Raw genomic sequence first — 27,820 nt, forward strand, 5'->3', positions numbered from 1 at the left:
AAATGAAATACCTCACATCAAAATAAACATACACATGTTGTCTTGCAGAGCTGCAGTCCTTGTGCCAAGCCAGTCCAGGGCTCCGCCTCTGGAGGTGGGGAAAGGGGAGTGGGGGGGGGATGGGGACCCCAACTCCCATCACAGAGCACGCACAGTTACCATGGAAACACAACATTTGTGTGGCCCTGCTTCTATTACTCCTGTTCTCACCCGAAGGTCTGAACACACACAGGACACCTCAAAACTCACACTTTCCACACCACACACTTAAGAACAACTATGAAGAACAGCCTTTATCAGCCTCCACTTAACACTAATGCCCCAGTCCTGCCCTTGTATGACCACCGTCATCATGAAGACTAGTTACTGCTTTCTAACTGGGCCAGGTGGTGGTCTGCAGGTTGGATTCCCCACAAAATCTTACAGAACAATTTACGGCACACAGACGCTGTACACAGGGACAGTGAGGAATGCCTTGCCTCATAGCTGTGTCTCTTACAAACTGATGTTTTCCAAAACACCACCACATCTCTCACCCTTCTCTTTTAAAATATGCCCCAGATACCAAAAGATGAATAGGGGTGTTTGTGATGAGACTCAGTGATGAAAGGGCCGCAGATTTCTGTTTTTGTAATGGTGACATGAGAACAATGAAACCAACAATGATTCTACCTGCTCACTAGCAGCCGCTGTTGCCCTCCTGTTTTACTTTGAAGTACTCACCTGTCTTGTCCTTCCACTTCCTACCCCTGCTTTTGCCACCAGTCAACCCCGAGTTTGCCACATCTGTTCCCTGATTAGCTCCCCAGCACTTATTTTCCCCTGGTTTCCCCATGTCCCTGCCAGGCTGTCTAGTGTGTTTTGTGGTGTAGTTTTCCAGCATTCTTCCTTGTGAACTTTTGCCTGACCTGCTCTCGTGTGGTGATGACTGAATGCTGATTTATTTGGAACATGTGACCAAGCAGGATATAACACACAGGTTGCCAATAATCTGAAGTGATCAACAAATCCACACATCAAACTCAGTGAACACATCTCCGTATGCATCAGATTATTTGTTACATGTTGGAAAAGGAGTAGGAGGAAGTAGGCACTTAGTTTTCCTACCCATTTGTAACATACTCATTTGCAAACCCAAACCCAGCCACAGGACACCGTAGAGTTGGGTTACCGGAAGTCCCGAGAGAGTTGGGGAGACAAGCTGGAGGAATAAAGTTCGCACAGTTGATAGAAAAGCCAGGGTGATTATTTATCAAATATATGTTAACAGTGTGTCAGAGTAGAGATTCATACACCCACCCACCGATAAGGAAATGGACACGTACGGTGTTCCAGCAGCCAGGATGGACTGGGACTCACCGAACTTAGCCGAGGCACGGAGGCGACTCCAGCAGCACACAGAGCTGATGTTATCAGCAGGTATCTTGGCTCGGGGGAAAGGGAGGAGATGTGTACGACAGCTGGACGCTTACAGAAGATGAAGCTAAGACGCTAAAGACAAACTACGATAAGTACACAGAATACCTCACTCCCAGGTCTAACCTGACTTATGCCAGGTACCGTTGCCATGAGAACATGCAAGGAAACAGTGAGACATCTGAACACTTCGTAACCGAGCTAAAACGGTTAGTTAAGACTGTGTTACCCAAATAGTGACAAAATGGTCAGAGACCGCATTGTGCGTGCCACTAACTCCCCCCGTGTGCGTGAGACGCTGCTCAGCCAGGGTGCAGAGGTGGCACTGGATACAGCTATAGACATAGCCCGCTCACACGAGTTAGCACAGATGCAGCTGAAAGAAACGGTCGGCAGCAGAGACCACAGCAACCATGACACTGTGCATGCAGTAAACAAAAGACCAGAAACGAAATGGCCAGATAGCAGCAAAACTGTGAGACCAAGGGAGTTTAACCCAGCAAATAAGGAATGCACCAGGCGTGGAGGCTCACACAGCACAAAAGACATCTGCCCAGCTAAGGGGAAACAGTGCATAAAAGGCAAACAAAAAAACAAACCAATCATTTTGCAAAAACAGGCAACACAAAATTCCTAGCACAGACAAACCCTCACAAGTGTACACACCATCAGAGAGAACGACGCAGAAGAGCAGGAGGAACTGTACATTGACGGCCTCACAACTGAAAACATGGACAAAAGCAACATACAGGCTTATGCAGAAATTAAAGTTGGCACATCAGATCAGAAAGTGAAATTCAAAATAGACACTGGAGCACAAATCAGTGCCCTCCCAGAAAACATGTGTGACACACTGTTCAATAACACGGCCATAAACCAGGCACACAGAAGCTCACCACTTATGGCGATGAAAGACTGAGAGTGAGAGGCACCTGTCAGTTGAAATGTCAACACAAGGACAGAACAATGATGCTCGAGTTCTACACCGTCGACACTAAAGCCTCGCCCATCTGAGGACTGAGAGCTTGTTTAGACATGAACTTGATCAAACTAGTACTGGCGGTGACTGAAGGAAACGACAAACCACCAGACAACGACTCACAGTCACCAGACAATGACCCACAGTCACAGAGCATAGTAAAGGAGTATGCGGATGTTCTCCAGGGCATAGAAGAGTTCACAGAAGAGTGTAATCTCCATGTTAACCCAGACGCAACACCTGTCGTATACCCACCACACAGGATCCCCATTGCACTACGGAGCCGGCTGAAGGAGGAGCTCGACAAGATGGAGGAAAACAACATTATCTGCAAGGTAACAGAACCTACAGAATTGCAAAATACTGTGGTAGTTGTCGAAAAGCCCCAAACAGGCAAGCTAAGAGTATGCCTAGACCCCAGAGACCTCAACAAGGCAATCCAAAGACCACACTACCCTCTACCCAGAGGACGTCACCACAAAACTCACTGGAGCGCAATCTTTCAGCGTTCTAGACACTAGATCAGGTTACTGGGCCATAAAACTGGGCACCGAATCATCGCTACTGACAACATTCAACACAGCATTTGGCAGATACAGTTTTCTCAGGTTGCCCTCAGCCCAAGACGAGTTCCAGAGACACGCGGATGAAGCATACGAAGGACTTGATGGCGTAGCTGCCATAGTTGATGCCATCCTGGTCTTTGGAAAAGCCAAAAAAGAACACGATGGCAACCTCAGAGCCATGCTCAAGTGCACAACAGAGAGGGGGGTGAGGGTGAACCCCACCAAATGTGGTATATGTGTGACAGAGGTCAGCTATTTTGGACACAAGCTCTCACATAAAGGCATCAAACCAGACCCACTAAAAGTGTCAGGCAGTTCAAGAGATGCAACCACCTCAGAGCAAGGCTGAACTGGAAACCGTACTCGGGATAGTCAACTATCTGGCCAGATTCACACCACGGCTCTCTGAGGCAAATGCACCACTGCGACAGCTGTTGAAACAAGACAGTGAGTTCACATGGGATGAAAATCACGACAGAGCATTCAAACAGATGAGAGAACTGATGACACATCACCCAATACTTGCATACTTTGACCCACAGAAAGAGCTGAGGCTCCAAGTAGATGCCTCAAAATGTGGCCTCGGTGCTGTAATGCTCCAGGACGGCAAACCGATTGCTTATGCATCCAAGTCACTGAACAGCACAGAACAAAATTACACTCAAATGGAAAAAGAGCTGTATGCAGTACTCTTCGGCTGCAAGCGTTTCCACGAGTGCATGTACGGCCAGAGAGTGATTGTAGAATCTGACCACAAACCACTGGAAGCGATACTGAGGATCAAGGAGGGTGGGACGATACTGGATCGAATTCCAAATCGTTCAATACGGGCTTCACGGTTCGAGACGCTCCCCATTTCACGAGATCGTGTGTTATTAACACTAGAATGACCAGGATTTCACTCCTAACGAAAACGACCAAGGGCAGTCAAAATGACCGCTGGTTTTTAAATTCTATATTCTGTCAAGATAAATACCCAGTTGATATATTAATGCATTGCATATGTTAGTATGTCTGTTAGGAAACGAGTGACACCAAAGTTAACATTTTAACACTGTAGCGAATTCAGGGGGCAACCGGGAACCACCGCAGCCGGGACGCGAACCCAGGTGTTCCGCACCACGGGTGGCGGCGTTAACCAGTTAACTAAAGGGTCCAACCGGTAGCCAACGGGCAAGCGAGTCATTTCTGTGATTAGGGTGGGGTGGGGCGTGTGTGAATGAAATGAAGCAGGGGTAATTTATTTTCACTCGCTCTCTTTCTCCCTCTCATTTTCCCACCCGTCTACCTATCTCAGTAAATCTCCTTTTCCTGTATTTTGTCTGTTAGTATTCTGTTTTTTCCCGTTCTCTTTTTTCCCTCTTTCTGCCCCCCCCCCTCTCTCTCTGTGTACCTCCTTTATCCCCTCGTGTGTGTGTGTGTGTGTGTGTGTGTGTGTGTCTGGATCAGACAGCCAGTATGACGGAGGGAATTATGACATTCCCTCCATCATACTGGTGAATGTAGGTTTGCCAGTATGACGGAGGGAAGATGGGGTTTGAAGGGGCCCTTCCTCAGTCTGGTGCATACACCACCTCGCCTACCTCTTTTCTTCGGTCAGATCACTGGAGGGAGGATAGCTACTGGCTTCACATTACAGAGGATAGAAGACTAGTTGTATAAGATCTTCCCAGCTTTTGGTGAATCGTCGGTAGGGGCTAACCTCTGTTTGTAGCCCTGAGTTTTGATCAATGATCCATAGGGTATTCATATTCATATATGATCCAGAACACCTTGTATAGATCCAACTTATTAGACATTTAGCTAGACAATATAGACTAAAACGATCAAGACTTACAACTAAAAACACACACAAAAGAACAAGACGGAACGCCGACATGTACACTAATATGACGTGACAGACTGTGTCGTCGCAGTGGAGGATGCATCGAGCAGTAACAACAGTAACAACAATTACCTCTTTGAAGAGCTCCAGTCTGGCTTTAAGGCCAAACACACCATAGAAACAGCTCTCATCAAAGTCACTAACAAGCTCCTCATGGCTGCAGATTCCGGACACATTAACCTCATCCTACTCGGCCTTTCAGCCGCCTTCAGCAACATTTCCCACTCCATCCTGACTGACAGTCTAGAACAAGCAGTCGAGATTACAGGCACGGCCCTCCAGTGATTTTGCTCCTACCTTGCTGACCAGAGACAGTACATCACCCTTGGAGGCTCTAAATCCACCTCAGCCCTTCTCAAACAGGGTGTGCCCCAAGGTTTTGTTCTCAGCCCCTTATTGTTCATTATCTACATGCTCTGCCTTGGTCAAATCATCTGCCATCATGGCTGTAACTTCCACTCCTACACCAATGACACTCAACTCTGCATCAAAGAAAGCTGAATCAGTTCATCTGGATAAAACGTTTATTCACAGATATGTTTCATCACTCATCCAAGTGACCTCCTCGGTTTAAACTGACTGCAGGTATCCCCACGCTTATAAACAATACAGTTGAATAGCGACCAAAACCAACAACCAGTTTCACATGCAAATATGGGCGTGACCATTAACTACAGTTTCAATGGCCATGTGTACTATTCACAGAGGATCTACATCCATTATAAACCGTCTGCTCAGCACCCACCTCCTGCATTCATCAACTGCCTTTGAAATCAAGTCCTGGATGTCCATCAACTTACTCAAACTCAACAGCAATAAAATGGAGGTCCTGGTCATGCCCCCGAGTCACTTCTTAAAAATCTGCCCCTCCTCTCAGGTCCATAACCTGGGTGTCATACTAGATTCCCCTCTGGATCTTTCGACCAGCTGCCCCTATGCTTTGGAAAAGTCCCCTGAACTCCATCCAAAAAACTGACTCTACTTTCAATTTTAAGGCTCAGCTCAAAAGCCATCTCTTGAGAGGGACTTCAGTGGCAAATAAACCTCTTTTTCCCCCAGTGAGTCAAGTGTCCTTGAGTACCTTGAACGTCACTTAAATTTAATGTGTTATTATTTTATTTTTATTATTATCATGATTATTATTATTATCATTATCATTATTAGCCGAGATACACATTATGTAACTTAGCATGGAGTGGCTAACAGATGAACACCTTGGAGACCTCTAATCACACTAATCCATCAGCTAACAAATCATCCATTGCACACTAAAACTGCGGCAAGTGTTTGCTGCTGACACCAACCAATGTTTCCTCTTTCTCCTCTCAGTCTGGGCCTCCTGTAACATCCTGAGGTGTAACTCGGATTTCGTCGCCGCCACACTGGACCTTGGAAACAGTGGTGGGGGAGCAGGGGGTGGGCTGAGCAGGGAAGCTGTTAACACCGGCTACTGCAGCGCCCTGCGTTCCTACGCTACATGCACCAAGCGCACGGCAAGGGCCTGCCGGGGCGACCTGGCATACCACTCAGCCGTCCAGGGTATCGAAGACCTCCTTATCCAGTATCGCTGTCCACGAGCAGGGCCCACCGCCCAGCCCCGCCCACCTCCCCAAGCCCCTATCTCAGGGAATGCCTGCTTCTATGAGAAGGGCTTCCTCACACGAGAGGGACGAGTGCCAGAATACCTCTACTGCAGCGTGTTTGGTGACCCACACATTCGAACTTTCAACGATGAATTTCAGACGTGTACTGTCCAGGGGGCATGGCCCCTGATAGACAATGAGTACCTGTATGTCCAGGTGACCAGCACACCTATGAGGGGAGGAGCCTATGCCACTGCACTTACTAAAGTAAGAGACATTTAGTGTGAGGTGTAGCCAACACGTGTTAGTTTGGAGGTATCAGGGCCTTAGTTAGATTTAGCGGTCAGAAGTAATGTAAGATTTAGGGCCAGTCACATTAGTAGAAAAGGATGTGAAGATTTGCTTCGGTTTTTGTTTTTGCTATGATATATTTTATCATATTGTGTAGGGGGCGGCACGGGGGCACAGTGGTTAGCACGGTCGCCTCACAGCAAGAAGGTTCTGGGTTCGAGCCCCGGGGTAGTCCAACCTTGGGGGTTGTCCCGGGTCGTCCTCTGTGTGGAGTTTGCATGTTCTCCCCGTGTCTGTGTGGGTTTCCTCCGGAGGCTCCGGTTTCCTCCCACAGTCCAAATACATGTAGGTCAGGTGAGCTGGCCGTACTACAACCCCCAATTCCAATGTAGTTGGGACGTTGTGTAAAACGTGAATGAAAACAGAATACAATGATTTGCAAATCCTTTTCGACCTATATTCAACTGAATACACTACAAAGACAAGATATTTAATGTTCAAACTGATAAACTTTATTGTTTTTTGCAAATATTCACTCATGTTGAATTTGATGCCTACAACACGTTCCAAAGAAGCTGGGACAGGGGCAACAAAAGACTGGGAAAGTTGAGGAATGCTCAAAAAACACCTGTCTGGAACATTCCACAGGTGAACAGGTTAACTGGAAACAGGGGAGTGTCATGATTGGGTATTAAAGGAGCATCCCCGAAAGGCTCAGTTGTTCACAAGCAAGGATGGGCGAGGCTCACCACTTTGTGAACAACTGTGTGAGCAAACAGTCCAACAGTTTAAGAACAACGTTTCTCAACGTGCAACTGCAAGGAATTTAGGGATTTCATCATCTCCAGTCCATAATATCATCACAAGATTCAGAGAATCCGGAGAAATCTCTGCACGTAAGCGGCAAGGCCGAAAACCAACACTGAATGCCCGTGACCTTCGACCCCTCAGGCGGCACTGCATTAAAAACCGACATCATTCTGTAAAGGATATGACCACGTGGGCTCAGGAGCACTTGGGAAAACCATCGTCAGTTAACACGGTTCGTCGCTACATCTACAGACAGAGTAAAACCAGGCAGAGCAGTGACGAGACAACAGAAAACAGAGTAAAACCAGGCAGAGCAGTGACGAGACAAAAGAAAACAAACAGAGTCAAACCAGGCAGAACAGTGAAGAGACAACAGAAAACAGAGTCAAACCAGGCGGAGCAGTGAAGAGACAACAGAAAACAAACAGAGTCAAACCAGGCAGAGCAGTGACGAGACAACAGAAAACAAACAGAGTAAAACCAGGCGGAACAGTGAAGAGACAACAGAAAACAAACAGAGTCGAACCAGCCAGAGCAGTGACGAGACAACAGAAAACAGACAGAGTAAAACCAGGCAGAGCAGTGACGAGACAACAGAAAACAGACAGAGTAAAACCAGGCAGAGCAGTGACGAGACAACAGAAAACAGAGTCAAACCAGGCAGAACAGTGAAGAGACAACAGAAAACAGAGTCAAACCAGGCGGAGCAGTGAAGAGACAACAGAAAACAGAGTAAAACCAGGCAGAACAGTGACGAGACAACAAAAAACAAACAGAGTAAAACCAGGCAGAGCAGTGACGAGACAACAGAAAACAAACAGAGTAAAACCAGGCAGAGCAGTGACGAGACAACAGAAAACAGAGTCAAACCAGGCAGAACAGTGAAGAGACAACAGAAAACAGAGTCAAACCAGGCGGAGCAGTGAAGAGACAACAGAAAACAAACAGAGTCAAACCAGGCAGAGCAGTGACGAGACAACAGAAAACAAACAGAGTCAAACCAGGCGGAACAGTGAAGAGACAACAGAAAACAGAGTAAAACCAGGCAGAGCAGTGACGAGACAACAGAAAACAAACAGAGTCAAACCAGGCGGAGCAGTGACGAGACAACAGAAAACAAACAGAGTAAAACCAGGCAGAGCAGTGACGAGACAACAGAAAACAGACAGAGTAAAACCAGGCAGAGCAGTGACGAGACAACAGAAAACAAACAGAGTAAAACCAGGCAGAGCAGTGACAAGACAACAGAAAACAGACAGAGTAAAACCAGGCAGAGCAGTGACGAGACAACAGAAAACAAACAGAGTAAAACCAGGCAGAGCAGTGACGAGACAACAGAAAACAAACAGAGTAAAATCAGGCGGAACAGCGAAGAGACAACAGAAAACAAACAGAGTCAAACCAGGCAGAGCAGTGACGAGACAAAAGAAAACAGAGTCAAACCAGGCAGAACAGTGAAGAGACAACAGAAAACAGAGTCAAACCAGGCGGAGCAGTGAAGAGACAACAGAAAACAAACAGAGTCAAACCAGGCAGAGCAGTGACGAGACAACAGAAAACAAACAGAGTCAAACCAGGCGGAACAGCGAAGAGACAACAGAAAACAAACAGAGTCAAACCAGGCAGAGCAGTGACGAGACAACAGAAAACAAACAGAGTAAAACCAGGCAGAGCAGTGAAGAGACAACAGAAAACAAACAGAGTCAAACCAGGCAGAGCAGTGACGAGACAACAGAAAACAAACAGAGTCAAACCAGGCAGAGCAGTGACGAGACAACAGAAAACAGAGTCAAACCAGGCGGAACAGCGAGGAGACAACAGAAAACAAAAAGAGTCAAACCAGGCAGAACAGTGAAGAGACAACAGAAAACGAACAGAGTCAAACCAGGCAGAGCAGTGACGAGACAACAGAAAACAGAGTAAAACCAGCCAGAGCAGTGACGAGACAACAGAAAACAAACAGAGTAAAACCAGGCAGAGCAGTGACGAGACAACAGAAAACAAACAGAGTAAAACCAGGCAGAGCAGTGACGAGACAACAGAAAACAAACAGAGTAAAACCAGGCAGAGCAGTGACGAGACAACAGAAAACAGACAGAGTAAAACCAGGCAGAGCAGTGACGAGACAACAGAAAACAGAGTAAAACCAGGCAGAGCAGTGACGAGACAAAAGAAAACAGACAGAGTAAAACCAGGCAGAGCAGTGATGAGACAACAGAAAACAAACAGAGTAAAACCAGGCAGAGCAGTGACGAGACAACAGATAACAAACAGAGTAAAACCAGGCAGAGCAGTGACGAGACAACAGAAAACAAACAGAGTCAAACCAGGCGGAACAGTGAAGAGACAACAGAAAACAGAGTAAAACCAGGCAGAGCAGTGACGAGACAACAGAAAACAAACAGAGTCAAACCAGGCGGAGCAGTGACGAGACAACAGAAAACAAACAGAGTAAAACCAGGCAGAGCAGTGACGAGACAACAGAAAACAGACAGAGTAAAACCAGGCAGAGCAGTGACAAGACAACAGAAAACAGACAGAGTAAAACCAGGCAGAGCAGTGACGAGACAACAGAAAACAAACAGAGTAAAACCAGGCAGAGCAGTGACGAGACAACAGAAAACAAACAGAGTAAAATCAGGCGGAACAGCGAAGAGACAACAGAAAACAAACAGAGTCAAACCAGGCAGAGCAGTGACGAGACAAAAGAAAACAGAGTCAAACCAGGCAGAACAGTGAAGAGACAACAGAAAACAGAGTCAAACCAGGCGGAGCAGTGAAGAGACAACAGAAAACAAACAGAGTCAAACCAGGCAGAGCAGTGACGAGACAACAGAAAACAAACAGAGTAAAACCAGGCGGAACAGTGAAGAGACAACAGAAAACAAACAGAGTCGAACCAGCCAGAGCAGTGAAGAGACAACAGAAAACAAACAGAGTCAAACCAGCCAGAGCAGTGAAGAGACAACAGAAAACAAACAGAGTAAAACCAGGCAGAACAGTGACGAGACAACAGAAAACAAACAGAGTAAAACCAGGCAGAGCAGTGACGAGACAACAGAAAACAAACAGAGTCAAACCAGGCAGAGCAGTGACGAGACAACAGAAAACAAACAGAGTAAAACCAGGCACAGCAGTGACGAGACAACAGAAAACAAACAGAGTAAAACCAGGCAGAGCAGTGAAGAGACAACAGAAAACAAACACAGTCAAACCAGGCGGAACAGTGAAGAGACAACAGAAAACAAACAGAGTCAAACCAGGCAGAGCAGTGACGAGACAACAGAAAACAAACAGAGTAAAACCAGGCACAGCAGTGACGAGACAACAGAAAACAAACAGAGTAAAACCAGGCAGAGCAGTGAAGAGACAACAGAAAACAAACACAGTCAAACCAGGCGGAACAGTGAAGAGACAACAGAAAACAAACAGAGTCAAACCAGGCGGAACAGTGAAGAGACAACAGAAAACAAACAGAGTCAAACCAGACAGAGCAGTGACGAGAAAACAGAAAACAGAGTCAAACCAGGCGGAACAGCAAGGAGACAACAGAAAACAAAAAGAGTCAAACCAGGCAGAACAGTGAAGAGACAACAGAAAACAAACAGAGTCAAACCAGGCAGAGCAGTGACGAGACAACAGAAAACAGAGTAAAACCAGCCAGAGCAGTGACGAGACAACAAAAAACAAACAGAGTAAAACCAGGCAGAGCAGTGACGAGACAACAGAAAACAGACAGAGTAAAACCAGGCAGAGCAGTGACGAGACAACAGAAAACAGAGTAAAACCAGGCAGAGCAGTGACGAGACAACAGAAAACAAACAGAGTCAAACCAGGCGGAACAGCAAGGAGACAACAGAAAACAAAAAGAGTCAAACCAGGCAGAGCAGTGACGAGACAACAGAAAACAGAGTAAAACCAGCCAGAGCAGTGACGAGACAACAAAAAACAAACAGAGTAAAACCAGCCAGAGCAGCGAAGAGACAACAGAAAACAAACAGAGTAAAATCAGGCGGAACAGCGAAGAGACAACAGAAAACAAACAGAGTCAAACCAGGCGGAGCAGTGACGAGACAACAGAAAACAAAAAGAGTAAAACCAGGCAGAGCAGTGACGAGACAACAGAAAACAAACAGAGTAAAACCAGGCAGAGCAGTGACGAGACAACAGAAAACAGACAGAGTAAAACCAGGCAGAACAGTGACGAGACAACAGAAAACAGAGTAAAACCAGGCAGAACAGTGACGAGACAACAGAAAACAGAGTAAAACCAGGCAGAACAGTGACGAGACAACAGAAAACAAACAGAGTCGAACCAGGAGGAACAGTGAAGAGACAACAGAAAACAAACAGAGTAAAACCAGGCAGAGCAGTGACGAGACAACAGAAAACAAACAGAGTAAAACCAGGCAGAGCAGTGACGAGACAACAGAAAACAAACAGAGTAAAATCAGGTGGAACAGTGAAGAGACAACAGAAAACAAACAGAGTCAAACCAGGCAGAGCAGTGACGAGACAACAGAAAACAAACAGAGTAAAATCAGGCGGAACAGTGAAGAGACAACAGAAAACAAACAGAGTCAAACCAGGCAGAGCAGTGACGAGACAAAAGAAAACAGAGTCAAACCAGGCAGAACAGTGAAGAGACAACAGAAAACAGAGTCAAACCAGGCGGAGCAGTGAAGAGACAAAAGAAAACAAAAAGAGTAAAATCAGGCGGAACAGCGAAGAGACAACAGAAAACAAACAGAGTCAAACCAGGCAGAGCAGTGACGAGACAACAGAAAACAAACAGAGTAAAATCAGGCGGAACAGTGAAGAGACAACAGAAAACAAACAGAGTCAAACCAGGCAGAGCAGTGACGAGACAAAAGAAAACAGAGTCAAACCAGGCAGAACAGTGAAGAGACAACAGAAAACAGAGTCAAACCAGGCGGAGCAGTGAAGAGACAAAAGAAAACAAAAAGAGTAAAATCAGGCGGAACAGCGAAGAGACAACAGAAAACAAACAGAGTCAAACCAGGCAGAGCAGTGACGAGACAACAGAAAACAAACAGAGTCAAACCAGGCGGAACAGCGAAGAGACAACAGAAAACAAACAGAGTAAAACCAGCCAGAGCAGTGAAGAGACAACAGAAAACAAACAGAGTAAAACCAGGCAGAGCAGTGACGAGACAACAGAAAACAAACAGAGTCAAACCAGGCGGAGCAGTGACGAGACAACAGAAAACAAACAAAGTAAAACCAGGCAGAGCAGTGACGAGACAACAGAAAACAAACAGAGTAAAACCAGGCAGAGCAGTGACGAGACAACAGAAAACAGACAGAGTAAAACCAGGCAGAGCAGTGACGAGACAACAGAAAACAGAGTAAAACCAGGCAGAGCAGTGAAGAGACAACAGAAAACAGAGTAAAACCAGCCAGAGCAGTGACGAGACAACAAAAAACAAACAGAGTAAAAACAGGCAGAACAGCGAAGAGACAACAGAAAACAAACAGAGTCAAACCAGGCGGAGCAGTGACGAGACAACAGAAAACAAACAGAGTAAAATCAGGCGGAACAGCGAAGAGACAACAGAAAAAACAAACAGAGTCAAACCAGGCAGAACAGTGACGAGACAACAGAAAACAGAGACAAACCAGGCAGAGCAGTGACGAGACAACAGAAAACAAACAGAGTAAAATCAGGCGGAACAGCGAAGAGACAACAGAAAACAAACAGAGTCAAACCAGGCAGAGCAGTGACGAGACAAAAGAAAACAGAGTCAAACCAGGCAGAGCAGTGAAGAGACAACAGAAAACAAACAGAGTCAAACCAGGCAGAACAGTGAAGAGACAACAGAAAACAAACAGAGTCGAACCAGGCACAGCAGTGACGAGACAACAGAAAACAAACAGAGTAAAACCAGGCAGAGCAGTGACGAGACAACAGAAAACAAACAGAGTCAAACCAGGCAGAGCAGTGACGAGACAACAGAAAACAGATTCAAACCAGGCGGAACAGTGAAGAGACAACAGAAAACAAACAGAGTCAAACCAGGCGGAACAGTGAAGAGACAACAGAAAACAAACAGAGTAAAACCAGGCAGAGCAGTGAGGAGACAACAGAAAACAAACACAGAAAAACCAGGCAGAGCAGTGACGAGACAACAGAAAACAAACAGAGTCAAACCAGCCAGAGCAGTGACGAGACAACAGAAAACAGAGTAAAACCAGGCAGAGCAGTGACGAGACAACAGAAAACAGAGTAAAACCAGGCAGAGCAGTGACGAGACAACAGAAAACAAACAGAGTCGAACCAGGCGGAACAGTGAAGAGACAACAGAAAACAAACAGAGTAAAACCAGGCAGAGCAGTGACGAGACAACAGAAAACAAACAGAGTAAAACCAGGCAGAGCAGTGACGAGACAACAGAAAACAGACAGAGTAAAACCAGGCAGAGCAGTGACGAGACAACAGAAAACAAACAGAGTAAAACCAGGCAGAGCAGTGACGAGACAAAAGAAAACAGACAGAGTAAAACCAGGCAGAGCAGTGACGAGACAACAGAAAACAAACAGAGTAAAACCAGGCAGAGCAGTGACGAGACAACAGAAAACAGACAGAGTAAAACCAGGCAGAGCAGTGACGAGACAACAGAAAACAAACAGAGTAAAACCAGGCAGAGCAGTGACGAGACAACAGAAAACAAACAGAGTAAAACCAGGCAGAGCAGTGACGAGACAACAGAAAACAAACAGAGTCAAACCAGGCAGAACAGTGAAGAGACAACAGAAAACAGAGTCAAACCAGGCGGAACAGTGAAGAGACAACAGAAAACAAACAGAGTCAAACCAGGCGGAACAGTGAAGAGACAACAGAAAACAAACAGAGTCAAACCAGACGGAGCAGTGAAGAGACAACAGAAAACAAACAGAGTCAAACCAGGCAGAGCAGTGACGAGACAACAGAAAACAAACAGAGTAAAACCAGGCAGAGCAGTGATGAGACAACAGAAAACAGACAGAGTAAAACCAGGCAGAGCAGTGACGAGACAACAGAAAACAAACAGAGTAAAACCAGGCAGAGCAGTGACGAGACAACAGAAAACAAACAGAGTAAAATCAGGCGGAACAGCGAAGAGACAACAGAAAACAAACAGAGTCAAACCAGGCAGAGCAGTGACGAGACAAAAGAAAACAGAGTCAAACCAGGCAGAACAGTGAAGAGACAACAGAAAACAGAGTCAAACCAGGCGGAGCAGTGAAGAGACAACAGAAAACAAACAGAGTGAAACCAGGCAGAGCAGTGACGAGACAACAGAAAACAAACAGAGTCAAACCAGGCGGAACAGTGAAGAGACAACAGAAAACAAACAGAGTCAAACCAGGCAGAGCAGTGACGAGACAACAGAAAACAGAGTAAAACCAGCCAGAGCCGTGACGAGACAACAGAAAACAGAGTAAAACCAGCCAGAGCAGTGACGAGACAACAGAAAACAGAGTAAAACCAGCCAGAGCAGTGACGAGACAACAGAAAACAAACAGAGTCGAACCAGGCGGAACAGTGAAGAGACAACAGAAAACAAACAGAGTCAAACCAGCCGGAGCAGTGACGAGACAACAGAAAACAAACAGAGTCGAACCAGGAGGAACAGTGAAGAGACAACAGAAAACAAACAGAGTAAAACCAGGAGGAACAGTGACGAGACAACAGAAAACAAACAGAGTAAAACCAGGAGGAACAGTGACGAGACAACAGAAAACAAACAGAGTCGAACCAGGAGGAACAGTGAAGAGACAACAGAAAACAGAGTAAAACCAGCCAGAGCAGTGACGAGACAACAGAAAACAAACAGAGTCGAACCAGGAGGAACAGTGAAGAGACAACAGAAAACAGACAGAGTAAAACCAGGCAGAACAGTGAAGAGACAACAGAAAACAGATTCAAACCAGGCGGAACAGTGAAGAGACAACAGAAAACAAACAGAGTCAAACCAGGCGGAACAGTGAAGAGACAACAGAAAACAAACAGAGTAAAACCAGGCAGAGCAGTGAGGAGACAACAGAAAACAAACAGAGTCAAACCAGCCAGAGCAGTGACGAGACAACAGAAAACAGAGTAAAACCAGGCAGAGCAGTGATGAGACAACAGAAAACAGAGTAAAACCAGGCAGAGCAGTGACGAGACAACAGAAAACAAACAGAGTCGAACCAGGAGGAACAGTGAAGAGACAACAGAAAACAAACAGAGTAAAACCAGGAGGAACAGTGACGAGACAACAGAAAACAAACAGAGTAAAACCAGGAGGAACAGTGACGAGACAACAGAAAACAAACAGAGTCGAACCAGGAGGAACAGTGAAGAGACAACAGAAAACAGAGTAAAACCAGCCAGAGCAGTGACGAGACAACAGAAAACAAACAGAGTCGAACCAGGAGGAACAGTGAAGAGACAACAGAAAACAGACAGAGTAAAACCAGGCAGAACAGTGAAGAGACAACAGAAAACAGATTCAAACCAGGCGGAACAGTGAAGAGACAACAGAAAACAAACAGAGTCAAACCAGGCGGAACAGTGAAGAGACAACAGAAAACAAACAGAGTCAAACCAGCCAGAGCAGTGACGAGACAACAGAAAACAGAGTAAAACCAGGCAGAGCAGTGACGAGACAACAGAAAACAAACAGAGTCAAACCAGGCGGAACAGCGAAGAGACAACAGAAAACAAACAGAGTCGAACCAGGCGGAACAGTGAAGAGACAACAGAAAACAAACAGAGTAAAACCAGGCAGAGCAGTGACGAGACAACAGAAAACAAACAGAGTAAAACCAGGCAGAGCAGTGACGAGACAACAGAAAACAAACAGAGTCAAACCAGGCAGAACAGTGAAGAGACAACAGAAAACAGATTCAAACCAGGCGGAACAGTGAAGAGACAACAGAAAACAAACAGAGTCAAACCAGGCGGAACAGTGAAGAGACAACAGAAAACAAACAGAGTAAAACCAGGCAGAGCAGTGAGGAGACAACAGAAAACAAACACAGAAAAACCAGGCAGAGCAGTGACGAGACAACAGAAAACAAACAGAGTCAAACCAGCCAGAGCAGTGACGAGACAACAGAAAACAGAGTAAAACCAGGCAGAGCAGTGACGAGACAACAGAAAACAGAGTAAAACCAGGCAGAGCAGTGACGAGACAACAGAAAACAAACAGAGTCGAACCAGGCGGAACAGTGAAGAGACAACAGAAAACAAACAGAGTAAAACCAGGCAGAGCAGTGACGAGACAACAGAAAACAAACAGAGTAAAACCAGGCAGAGCAGTGACGAGACAACAGAAAACAGACAGAGTAAAACCAGGCAGAGCAGTGACGAGACAACAGAAAACAAACAGAGTCAAACCAGGCAGAACAGTGAAGAGACAACAGAAAACAGAGTCAAACCAGGCGGAACAGTGAAGAGACAACAGAAAACAAACAGAGTCAAACCAGGCGGAACAGTGAAGAGACAACAGAAAACAAACAGAGTCAAACCAGACGGAGCAGTGAAGAGACAACAGAAAACAAACAGAGTCAAACCAGGCAGAGCAGTGACGAGACAACAGAAAACAAACAGAGTAAAACCAGGCAGAGCAGTGATGAGACAACAGAAAACAGACAGAGTAAAACCAGGCAGAGCAGTGACGAGACAACAGAAAACAAACAGAGTAAAACCAGGCAGAGCAGTGACGAGACAACAGAAAACAAACAGAGTAAAATCAGGCGGAACAGCGAAGAGACAACAGAAAACAAACAGAGTCAAACCAGGCAGAGCAGTGACGAGACAAAAGAAAACAGAGTCAAACCAGGCAGAACAGTGAAGAGACAACAGAAAACAGAGTCAAACCAGGCGGAGCAGTGAAGAGACAACAGAAAACAAACAGAGTGAAACCAGGCAGAGCAGTGACGAGACAACAGAAAACAAACAGAGTCAAACCAGGCGGAACAGTGAAGAGACAACAGAAAACAAACAGAGTCAAACCAGGCAGAGCAGTGACGAGACAACAGAAAACAGAGTAAAACCAGCCAGAGCCGTGACGAGACAACAGAAAACAGAGTAAAACCAGCCAGAGCAGTGACGAGACAACAGAAAACAGAGTAAAACCAGCCAGAGCAGTGACGAGACAACAGAAAACAAACAGAGTCGAACCAGGCGGAACAGTGAAGAGACAACAGAAAACAAACAGAGTCAAACCAGCCGGAGCAGTGACGAGACAACAGAAAACAAACAGAGTCGAACCAGGAGGAACAGTGAAGAGACAACAGAAAACAAACAGAGTAAAACCAGGAGGAACAGTGACGAGACAACAGAAAACAAACAGAGTAAAACCAGGAGGAACAGTGACGAGACAACAGAAAACAAACAGAGTCGAACCAGGAGGAACAGTGAAGAGACAACAGAAAACAGAGTAAAACCAGCCAGAGCAGTGACGAGACAACAGAAAACAAACAGAGTCGAACCAGGAGGAACAGTGAAGAGACAACAGAAAACAGACAGAGTAAAACCAGGCAGAACAGTGAAGAGACAACAGAAAACAGATTCAAACCAGGCGGAACAGTGAAGAGACAACAGAAAACAAACAGAGTCAAACCAGGCGGAACAGTGAAGAGACAACAGAAAACAAACAGAGTAAAACCAGGCAGAGCAGTGAGGAGACAACAGAAAACAAACAGAGTCAAACCAGCCAGAGCAGTGACGAGACAACAGAAAACAGAGTAAAACCAGGCAGAGCAGTGATGAGACAACAGAAAACAGAGTAAAACCAGGCAGAGCAGTGACGAGACAACAGAAAACAAACAGAGTCGAACCAGGAGGAACAGTGAAGAGACAACAGAAAACAAACAGAGTAAAACCAGGAGGAACAGTGACGAGACAACAGAAAACAAACAGAGTAAAACCAGGAGGAACAGTGACGAGACAACAGAAAACAAACAGAGTCGAACCAGGAGGAACAGTGAAGAGACAACAGAAAACAGAGTAAAACCAGCCAGAGCAGTGACGAGACAACAGAAAACAAACAGAGTCGAACCAGGAGGAACAGTGAAGAGACAACAGAAAACAGACAGAGTAAAACCAGGCAGAACAGTGAAGAGACAACAGAAAACAGATTCAAACCAGGCGGAACAGTGAAGAGACAACAGAAAACAAACAGAGTCAAACCAGGCGGAACAGTGAAGAGACAACAGAAAACAAACAGAGTCAAACCAGCCAGAGCAGTGACGAGACAACAGAAAACAGAGTAAAACCAGGCAGAGCAGTGACGAGACAACAGAAAACAAACAGAGTCAAACCAGGCGGAACAGCGAAGAGACAACAGAAAACAAACAGAGTCGAACCAGGCGGAACAGTGAAGAGACAACAGAAAACAAACAGAGTAAAACCAGGCAGAGCAGTGACGAGACAACAGAAAACAAACAGAGTAAAACCAGGCAGAGCAGTGACGAGACAACAGAAAACAAACAGAGTCAAACCAGGCAGAACAGTGAAGAGACAACAGAAAACAGATTCAAACCAGGCGGAACAGTGAAGAGACAACAGAAAACAAACAGAGTCAAACCAGGCGGAACAGTGAAGAGACAACAGAAAACAAACAGAGTAAAACCAGGCAGAGCAGTGAGGAGACAACAGAAAACAAACACAGAAAAACCAGGCAGAGCAGTGACGAGACAACAGAAAACAAACAGAGTCAAACCAGCCAGAGCAGTGACGAGACAACAGAAAACAGAGTAAAACCAGGCAGAGCAGTGACGAGACAACAGAAAACAGAGTAAAACCAGGCAGAGCAGTGACGAGACAACAGAAAACAAACAGAGTCGAACCAGGCGGAACAGTGAAGAGACAACAGAAAACAAACAGAGTAAAACCAGGCAGAGCAGTGACGAGACAACAGAAAACAAACAGAGTAAAACCAGGCAGAGCAGTGACGAGACAACAGAAAACAGACAGAGTAAAACCAGGCAGAGCAGTGACGAGACAACAGAAAACAAACAGAGTAAAACCAGGCAGAGCAGTGACGAGACAAAAGAAAACAGACAGAGTAAAACCAGGCAGAGCAGTGACGAGACAACAGAAAACAAACAGAGTAAAACCAGGCAGAGCAGTGACGAGACAACAGAAAACAGACAGAGTAAAACCAGGCAGAGCAGTGACGAGACAACAGAAAACAAACAGAGTAAAACCAGGCAGAGCAGTGACGAGACAACAGAAAACAAACAGAGTAAAACCAGGCAGAGCAGTGACGAGACAACAGAAAACAAACAGAGTCAAACCAGGCAGAACAGTGAAGAGACAACAGAAAACAGAGTCAAACCAGGCGGAACAGTGAAGAGACAACAGAAAACAAACAGAGTCAAACCAGACGGAGCAGTGAAGAGACAACAGAAAACAAACAGAGTCAAACCAGGCAGAGCAGTGACGAGACAACAGAAAACAAACAGAGTAAAACCAGGCAGAGCAGTGATGAGACAACAGAAAACAGACAGAGTAAAACCAGGCAGAGCAGTGACGAGACAACAGAAAACAAACAGAGTAAAACCAGGCAGAGCAGTGACGAGACAACAGAAAACAAACAGAGTAAAATCAGGCGGAACAGCGAAGAGACAACAGAAAACAAACAGAGTCAAACCAGGCAGAGCAGTGACGAGACAAAAGAAAACAGAGTCAAACCAGGCAGAACAGTGAAGAGACAACAGAAAGCAGAGTCAAACCAGGCGGAGCAGTGAAGAGACAACAGAAAACAAACAGAGTGAAACCAGGCAGAGCAGTGACGAGACAACAGAAAACAAACAGAGTCAAACCAGGCGGAACAGCGAAGAGACAACAGAAAACAAACAGAGTCAAACCAGGCAGAGCAGTGACGAGACAACAGAAAACAGAGTAAAACCAGCCAGAGCCGTGACGAGACAACAGAAAACAGAGTAAAACCAGCCAGAGCAGTGACGAGACAACAGAAAACAGAGTAAAACCAGCCAGAGCAGTGACGAGACAACAGAAAACAAACAGAGTCGAACCAGGCGGAACAGTGAAGAGACAACAGAAAACAAACAGAGTCAAACCAGCCGGAGCAGTGACGAGACAACAGAAAACAAACAGAGTCGAACCAGGAGGAACAGTGAAGAGACAACAGAAAACAAACAGAGTAAAACCAGGAGGAACAGTGACGAGACAACAGAAAACAAACAGAGTCGAACCAGGAGGAACAGTGAAGAGACAACAGAAAACAGAGTAAAACCAGCCAGAGCAGTGAAGAGACAACAGAAAACAAACAGAGTCGAACCAGGAGGAACAGTGAAGAGACAACAGAAAACAGACAGAGTAAAACCAGGCAGAACAGTGAAGAGACAACAGAAAACAGATTCAAACCAGGCGGAACAGTGAAGAGACAACAGAAAACAAACAGAGTCAAACCAGGCGGAACAGTGAAGAGACAACAGAAAACAAACAGAGTAAAACCAGGCAGAGCAGTGAGGAGACAACAGAAAACAAACAGAGTCAAACCAGCCAGAGCAGTGACGAGACAACAGAAAACAGAGTAAAACCAGGCAGAGCAGTGATGAGACAACAGAAAACAGAGTAAAACCAGGCAGAGCAGTGACGAGACAACAGAAAACAGAGTAAAACCAGGCAGAGCAGTGACGAGACAACAGAAAACAAACAGAGTCAAACCAGGCGGAACAGCGAAGAGACAACAGAAAACAAACAGAGTCGAACCAGGCGGAACAGTGAAGAGACAACAGAAAACAAACAGAGTAAAACCAGGCAGAGCAGTGACGAGACAACAGAAAACAAACAGAGTAAAACCAGGCAGAGCAGTGACGAGACAACAGAAAACAAACAGAGTCAAACCAGGCAGAACAGTGAAGAGACAACAGAAAACAGATTCAAACCAGGCGGAACAGTGAAGAGACAACAGAAAACAAACAGAGTCAAACCAGCCAGAGCAGTGACGAGACAACAGAAAACAGAGTAAAACCAGGCAGAGCAGTGATGAGACAACAGAAAACAGAGTAAAACCAGGCAGAGCAGTGACGAGACAACAGAAAACAAACAGAGTCAAACCAGGCGGAACAGCGAAGAGACAACAGAAAACAAACAGAGTCGAACCAGGCGGAACAGTGAAGAGACAACAGAAAACAAACAGAGTAAAACCAGGCAGAGCAGTGACGAGACAACAGAAAACAAACAGAGTCAAACCAGGCAGAACAGTGAAGAGACAACAGAAAACAGAGTCAAACCAGGTGGAACAGTGAAGAGACAACAGAAAACAAACAGAGTCAAACCAGACAGAGCAGTGAAGAGACAACAGAAAACAAACAGAGTCAAACCAGGCAGAGCAGTGACGAGACAACAGAAAACAAACAGAGTAAAACCAGGCAGAGCAGTGACGAGACAACAGAAAACAGACAGAGTAAAACCAGGCAGAGCAGTGACGAGACAACAGAAAACAAACAGAGTAAAACCAGGCAGAGCAGTGACGAGACAACAGAAAACAAACAGAGTAAAATCAGGCGGAACAGCGAAGAGACAACAGAAAACAAACAGAGTCAAACCAGGCAGAGCAGTGACGAGACAAAAGAAAACAGAGTCAAACCAGGCAGAACAGTGAAGAGACAACAGAAAACAGAGTCAAACCAGGCGGAGCAGTGAAGAGACAACAGAAAACAAACAGAGTCAAACCAGGCAGAGCAGTGACGAGACAACAGAAAACAAACAGAGTCAAACCAGGCGGAACAGCGAAGAGACAACAGAAAACAAACAGAGTCAAACCAGGCAGAGCAGTGACGAGACAACAGAAAACAAACAGAATCAAACCAGGCAGAACAGTGAAGAGACAACAGAAAACAGAGTCAAACCAGGCGGAACAGTGAAGAGACAACAGAAAACAAACAGAGTCAAACCAGGCGGAACAGTGAAGAGACAACAGAAAACAAACAGAGTCAAACCAGGCGGAACAGTGAAGAGACAACAGAAAACAAACAGAGTAAAACCAGGCACAGCAGTGACGAGACAACAGAAAACAGAGTAAAACCAGCCAGAGCAGTGAAGAGACAACAGAAAACAAACAGAGTAAAACCAGCCAGAGCAGTGACGAGACAACAGAAAACAAACAGAGTCGAACCGGGCAGAACAGTGAAGAGACAACAGAAAACAGAGTCAAACCAGGCAGAGCAGTGACGAGACAACAGAAAACAGAGTAAAACCAGCCAGAGCAGTGACGAGACAACAGAAAACAGAGTAAAACCAGCCAGAGCAGTGACGAGACAACAGAAAACAGAGTAAAACCAGCCAGAGCAGTGACGAGACAACAGAAAACAAACAGAGTCAAACCAGCCGGAGCAGTGACGAGACAACAGAAAACAAACAGAGTCGAACCAGGAGGAACAGTGAAGAGACAACAGAAAACAAACAGAGTAAAACCAGGAGGAACAGTGAAGAGACAACAGAAAACAAACAGAGTAAAACCAGGCGGAACAGTGACGAGACAACAGAAAACAAACAGAGTCGAACCAGGAGGAACAGTGAAGAGACAACAGAAAACAGAGTAAAACAAGCAAGAGCAGTGAAGACACAACAGAAAACAAACAGAGTCGAACCAGGAGGAACAGTGAAGAGACAACAGAAAACAAACAGAGTCGAACCAGGCAGAGCAGTGAAGAGACAACAGAAAACAAACAGAGTAAAACCAGGCAGAGCAGTGAAGAGACAACAGAAAACAAACAGAGTCAAACCAGGCGGAACAGCGAAGAGACAACAGAAAACAAACAGAGTCAAACCAGGCAGAGCAGTGATGAGACAACAGAAAACAGAGTAAAACCAGCCAGAGCAGTGAAGAGACAACAGAAAACAAACAGAGTAAAACCAGCCAGAGCAGTGACGAGACAACAGAAAACAAACAGAGTCGAACCGGGCAGAACAGTGAAGAGACAACAGAAAACAGAGTAAAACCAGGCAGAGCAGTGACGAGACAACAGAAAACAGAGTAAAACCAGCCAGAGCAGTGACGAGACAACAGAAAACAGAGTAAAACCAGCCAGAGCAGTGACGAGACAACAGAAAACAAACAGAGTCGAACCAGGCGGAACAGTGAAGAGACAACAGAAAACAAACAGAGTAAAACCAGGAGGAACAGTGACGAGACAACAGAAAACAAACAGAGTCGAACCAGGCAGAACAGTGAAGAGACAACAGAAAACAGAGTAAAACCAGGCAGAGCAGTGAAGAGACAACAGAAAACAGAGTAAAACCAGGCAGAGCAGTGAAGAGACAACAGAAAACAGATTCAAACCAGGCGGAACAGTGAAGAGACAACAGAAAACAAACAGAGTCGAACCAGGCGGAACAGTGAAGAGACAACAGAAAACAAACAGAGTAAAACCAGGAGGAACAGTGACGAGACAACAGAAAACAAACAGAGTCGAACCAGGCAGAACAGTGAAGAGACAACAGAAAACAGAGTAAAACAAGCCAGAGCAGTGACGAGACAACAGAAAACAAACAGAGTCGAACCAGGCGGAACAGTGAAGAGACAACAGAAAAGAGAGTAAAACCAGGCAGAGCAGTGAAGAGACAACAGAAAACAAACAGAGTCGAACCAGGCGGAACAGTGAAGAGACAACAGAAAACAAACAGAGTCGAACCAGGCAGAGCAGTGAAGAGACAACAGAAAACAAACAGAGTAAAACCAGCCAGAGCAGTGACGAGACAACAGAAAACAGAGTAAAACCAGCCAGAGCAGTGACGAGACAACAGAAAACAAACAGAGTCGAACCAGGCGGAACAGTGAAGAGACAACAGAAAACAAACAGAGTCAAACCAGGCGGAACAGTGAAGAGACAACAGAAAACAAACAGAGTAAAACCAGCCAGAGCAGTGACGAGACAACAGAAAACAGAGTCAAACCAGGCAGAGCAGTGACGAGACAACAGAAAACAAACAGAGTCGAACCAGGAGGAACAGTGAAGAGACAACAGAAAACAAACAGAGTAAAACCAAGCAGAGCAGTGACGAGACAACAGAAAACAATCAGAGTCGAACCAGGAGGAACAGTGAAGAGACAACAGAAAACAAACAGAGTCGAACCAGGAGGAACAGTGAAGAGACAACAGAAAACAGAGTAAAACCAGGCAGAGCAGTGACGAGACAACAGAAAACAAACAGAGTCGAACCAGGAGGAACAGTGAAGAGACAACAGAAAACAAACAGAGTCGAACCAGGCAGAGCAGTGAAGAGACAACAGAAAACAAACAGAGTAAAACCAGCCAGAGCAGTGACGAGACAACAGAAAACAGAGTAAAACCAGCCAGAGCAGTGACGAGACAACAGAAAACAGAGTAAAACCAGCCAGAGCAGTGACGAGACAACAGAAAACAAACAGAGTCGAACCAGGCGGAACAGTGAAGAGACAACAGAAAACAGAGTAAAACCAGGCAGAGCAGTGACGAGACAACAGAAAACAAACAGAGTCGAACCAGGAGGAACAGTGAAGAGACAACAGAAAACAAACAGAGTCGAACCAGGCAGAGCAGTGAAGAGACAACAGAAAACAAACAGAGTAAAACCAGCCAGAGCAGTGACGAGACAACAGAAAACAGAGTAAAACCAGCCAGAGCAGTGACGAGACAACAGAAAACAGAGTAAAACCAGCCAGAGCAGTGACGAGACAACAGAAAACAAACAGAGTCGAACCAGGAGGAACAGTGAAGAGACAACAGAAAACAAACAGAGTATAACCAGCCATAGCAGTGACGAGACAACAGAAAACAGAGTCAAACCAGGCAGAGCAGTGACGAGACAACAGAAAACAAACAGAGTCGAACCAGGAGGAACAGTGAAGAGACAACAGAAAACAAACAGAGTAAAACCAGGCAGAGCAGTGACGAGACAACAGAAAACAAACAGAGTCGAACCAGGAGGAACAGTGAAGAGACAACAGAAAACAAACAGAGTCGAACCAGGAGGAACAGTGAAGAGACAACAGAAAACAGAGTAAAACAAGGCAGAGCAGTGACGAGACAACAGAAAACAAACAGAGTCGAACCAGGAGGAACAGTGAAGAGACAACAGAAAACAAACAGAGTCGAACCAGGCAGAGCAGTGAAGAGACAACAGAAAACAAACAGAGTAAAACCAGCCAGAGCAGTGACGAGACAACAGAAAACAGAGTAAAACCAGCCAGAGCAGTGACGAGACAACAGAAAACAGAGTAAAACCAGCCAGAGCAGTGACGAGACAACAGAAAACAAACAGAGTAAAACCAGCCAGAGCAGTGATGAGACAACAGAAAACAAACAGAGTCGAACCAGGAGGAACAGTGAAGAGACAACAGAAAACAAACAGAGTAAAACCAGGCAGAGCAGTGACGAGACAACAGAAAACAAACAGAGTCGAACCAGGAGGAACAGTGAAGAGACAACAGAAAACAAACAGAGTCGAACCAGGAGGAACAGTGACGAGACAACAGAAAACAAACAGAGTCGAACCAGGAGGAACAGTGAAGAGACAACAGAAAACAAACAGAGTCGAACCAGGAGGAACAGTGAAGAGACAACAGAAAACAAACAGAGTCGAACCAGGAGGAACAGTGAAGAGACAACAGAAAACAAACAGAGTCGAACCAGGAGGAACAGTGACGAGACAACAGAAAACAAACAGAGTCGAACCAGGAGGAACAGTGACGAGACAACAGAAAACAAACAGAGTCGAACCAGGCAGAGCAGTGAAGAGACAACAGAAAACAAACAGAGTCGAACCAGGAGGAACAGTGACGAGACAACAGAAAACAAACAGTCGAACCAGGAGGAACAGTGACGAGACAACAGAAAACAAACAGAGTAAAACCAGGCAGAGCAGAACTTTGGTTGGTAGTGTGCTTAGTGGGAGTTGGTGAAGATTTGGTTTTCTTCTTATTTTATTTATTTGTAATGTACATTGTGTGAACACAACATCATTGCATGTTGTGCGTCTTGGGAGAGAGATCCTCCTCTGGTGCTCTCCCTGGGGGTTCTTCCTAATGTTCCTCCCTGTTAAAGGGGTTTGTTAGGGAGTTGTTCCTCATTTGATGCGAGGGTCTAAAGACAAGATGCTGTGTTGTTGCAAACCCCCTGAGGTGAATTTGTGTTTGTTATGTTGGGCTATTTTATTTTGAAGTTCTGTTATTTACAAATACTTGTTCAGACTAATCAAAGTTTTTTGTTTTTCCCTGAAACTCTTTTTTTATATGAGCTGGATCATAAAGTGATCATTGTGTTTAGGTAAAGCTGTTGGACTGTAACATATTCGGGATAAATGTACCTTTTTAAAAATCAAAAAAATCTCTCTCTCTCTCTGGTTATTGCTTAGTAATGATTTATAATGCCTTTTATTTTCACTAATGAATATATTGAAGCCGATGTAGTGACCCCTATAATCTGGTTTATTTCAAGAAAACAGTTTTGGTTAGTGGAAATTCTGAGTGGCTATTAACTTTAAAATTGAGTAATCTATTGGCTGATGATCCAAAAAGTGAAATTTATGCCCTCATGTCACATAATAACTAATGTTTGTATGATATAACAGCATACATCCTCTCTCTGCCCAGATCACCATCATCTTTAAGAACTGGCAGCAGTGCATCGAGCAGCAGCTCTACCAGGCAGAGCTGGACGATGTCCCGGCGGCCTTTGTCGATGGCTCAGTGTGGAGCGGAGAGCAACGTGGCCAGCGTAGCCTCGTGGTTCGTTCTCAGAACCCTGGGCGTCACGTGGAAATCCACGCCACTCATATCGGCACAGTGCTGGTGGTGCGACAGAGCGGCCGCTCTCTGGGCTTCTCAGTCCGCTCGCCCCGCACCATCGTGGAGGCTTTTGGTCCTGAGCAGGACCTTCAGCTGTGTGTGTGGGGGTGTCCTGCCTCCCAACAACTCAACTTTCTCTCCCCACCACATCCATCCTCATCCTCCTCTTCCTCATTGTCCAGGCCCACTGGGCGCGCCCAGACCCATTGTGCTGCCCTTCTCCCAACCCCAGATATCTATTATCAGGCATGTGTGTTTGACCTGCTGGCTACAGGGGACTTGAACGCCAGCATGGCATCTGTAGCTGCTCTGGAGGATGCCAAGAGAATGATGACTGACAGGGAAAGGATTCACCTGCTGCTCGTGGCCTCAGCACTGCCACACAGTCCCCTGCCGACCCTGCTGGTACCCCTGGCTGCTCTCTGTGCTCTTAGCATGATATGACGCAGAACACACTCCTATCACAGGACCCTCTGCTCATGCTGTACGCATTGTGA

The 27,820-nt window shown here is 45.7% G+C and overlaps 1 protein-coding gene across 1 annotated transcript; it reads left to right on the plus strand.

Moving 5' to 3' along the window:
* Window positions 1-119: 119 nt before the first annotated feature.
* Window positions 120-27,789, plus strand: hjv (hemojuvelin BMP co-receptor). Its single transcript, XM_056287070.1, has 3 exons — window positions 120-216; window positions 6,176-6,696; window positions 27,129-27,789. Exons 1-3 carry the CDS (start codon window positions 120-122, stop codon window positions 27,765-27,767), a joined length of 1,257 nt encoding a protein of 418 aa, XP_056143045.1. The 3' UTR covers window positions 27,768-27,789.
* Window positions 27,790-27,820: the final 31 nt, after the last annotated feature.

Source organism: Lampris incognitus, chromosome 9 (genome assembly GCF_029633865.1).
Source record: "Lampris incognitus isolate fLamInc1 chromosome 9, fLamInc1.hap2, whole genome shotgun sequence".
Classification (NCBI taxonomy): Eukaryota; Metazoa; Chordata; class Actinopteri; order Lampriformes; family Lampridae; genus Lampris; species Lampris incognitus.

What these genes read in the sequence shown, in the direction of transcription:
- hjv (XM_056287070.1), top strand. Translation starts at nt 120, where the DNA reads ATGGGGACCCCAACTCCCATCACAGAGCACGCACAGTTACCATGGAAA. An exon ending in ACTCCTGTTCTCACCCGAAG is followed by an intron (nt 217 to 6,175) that starts GTCTGAACACAC and finishes TTCTCCTCTCAG; the next exon opens with TCTGGGCCTCCTGTAACATC. An exon ending in ATGCCACTGCACTTACTAAA is followed by an intron (nt 6,697 to 27,128) that starts GTAAGAGACATT and finishes CTCTCTGCCCAG; the next exon opens with ATCACCATCATCTTTAAGAA.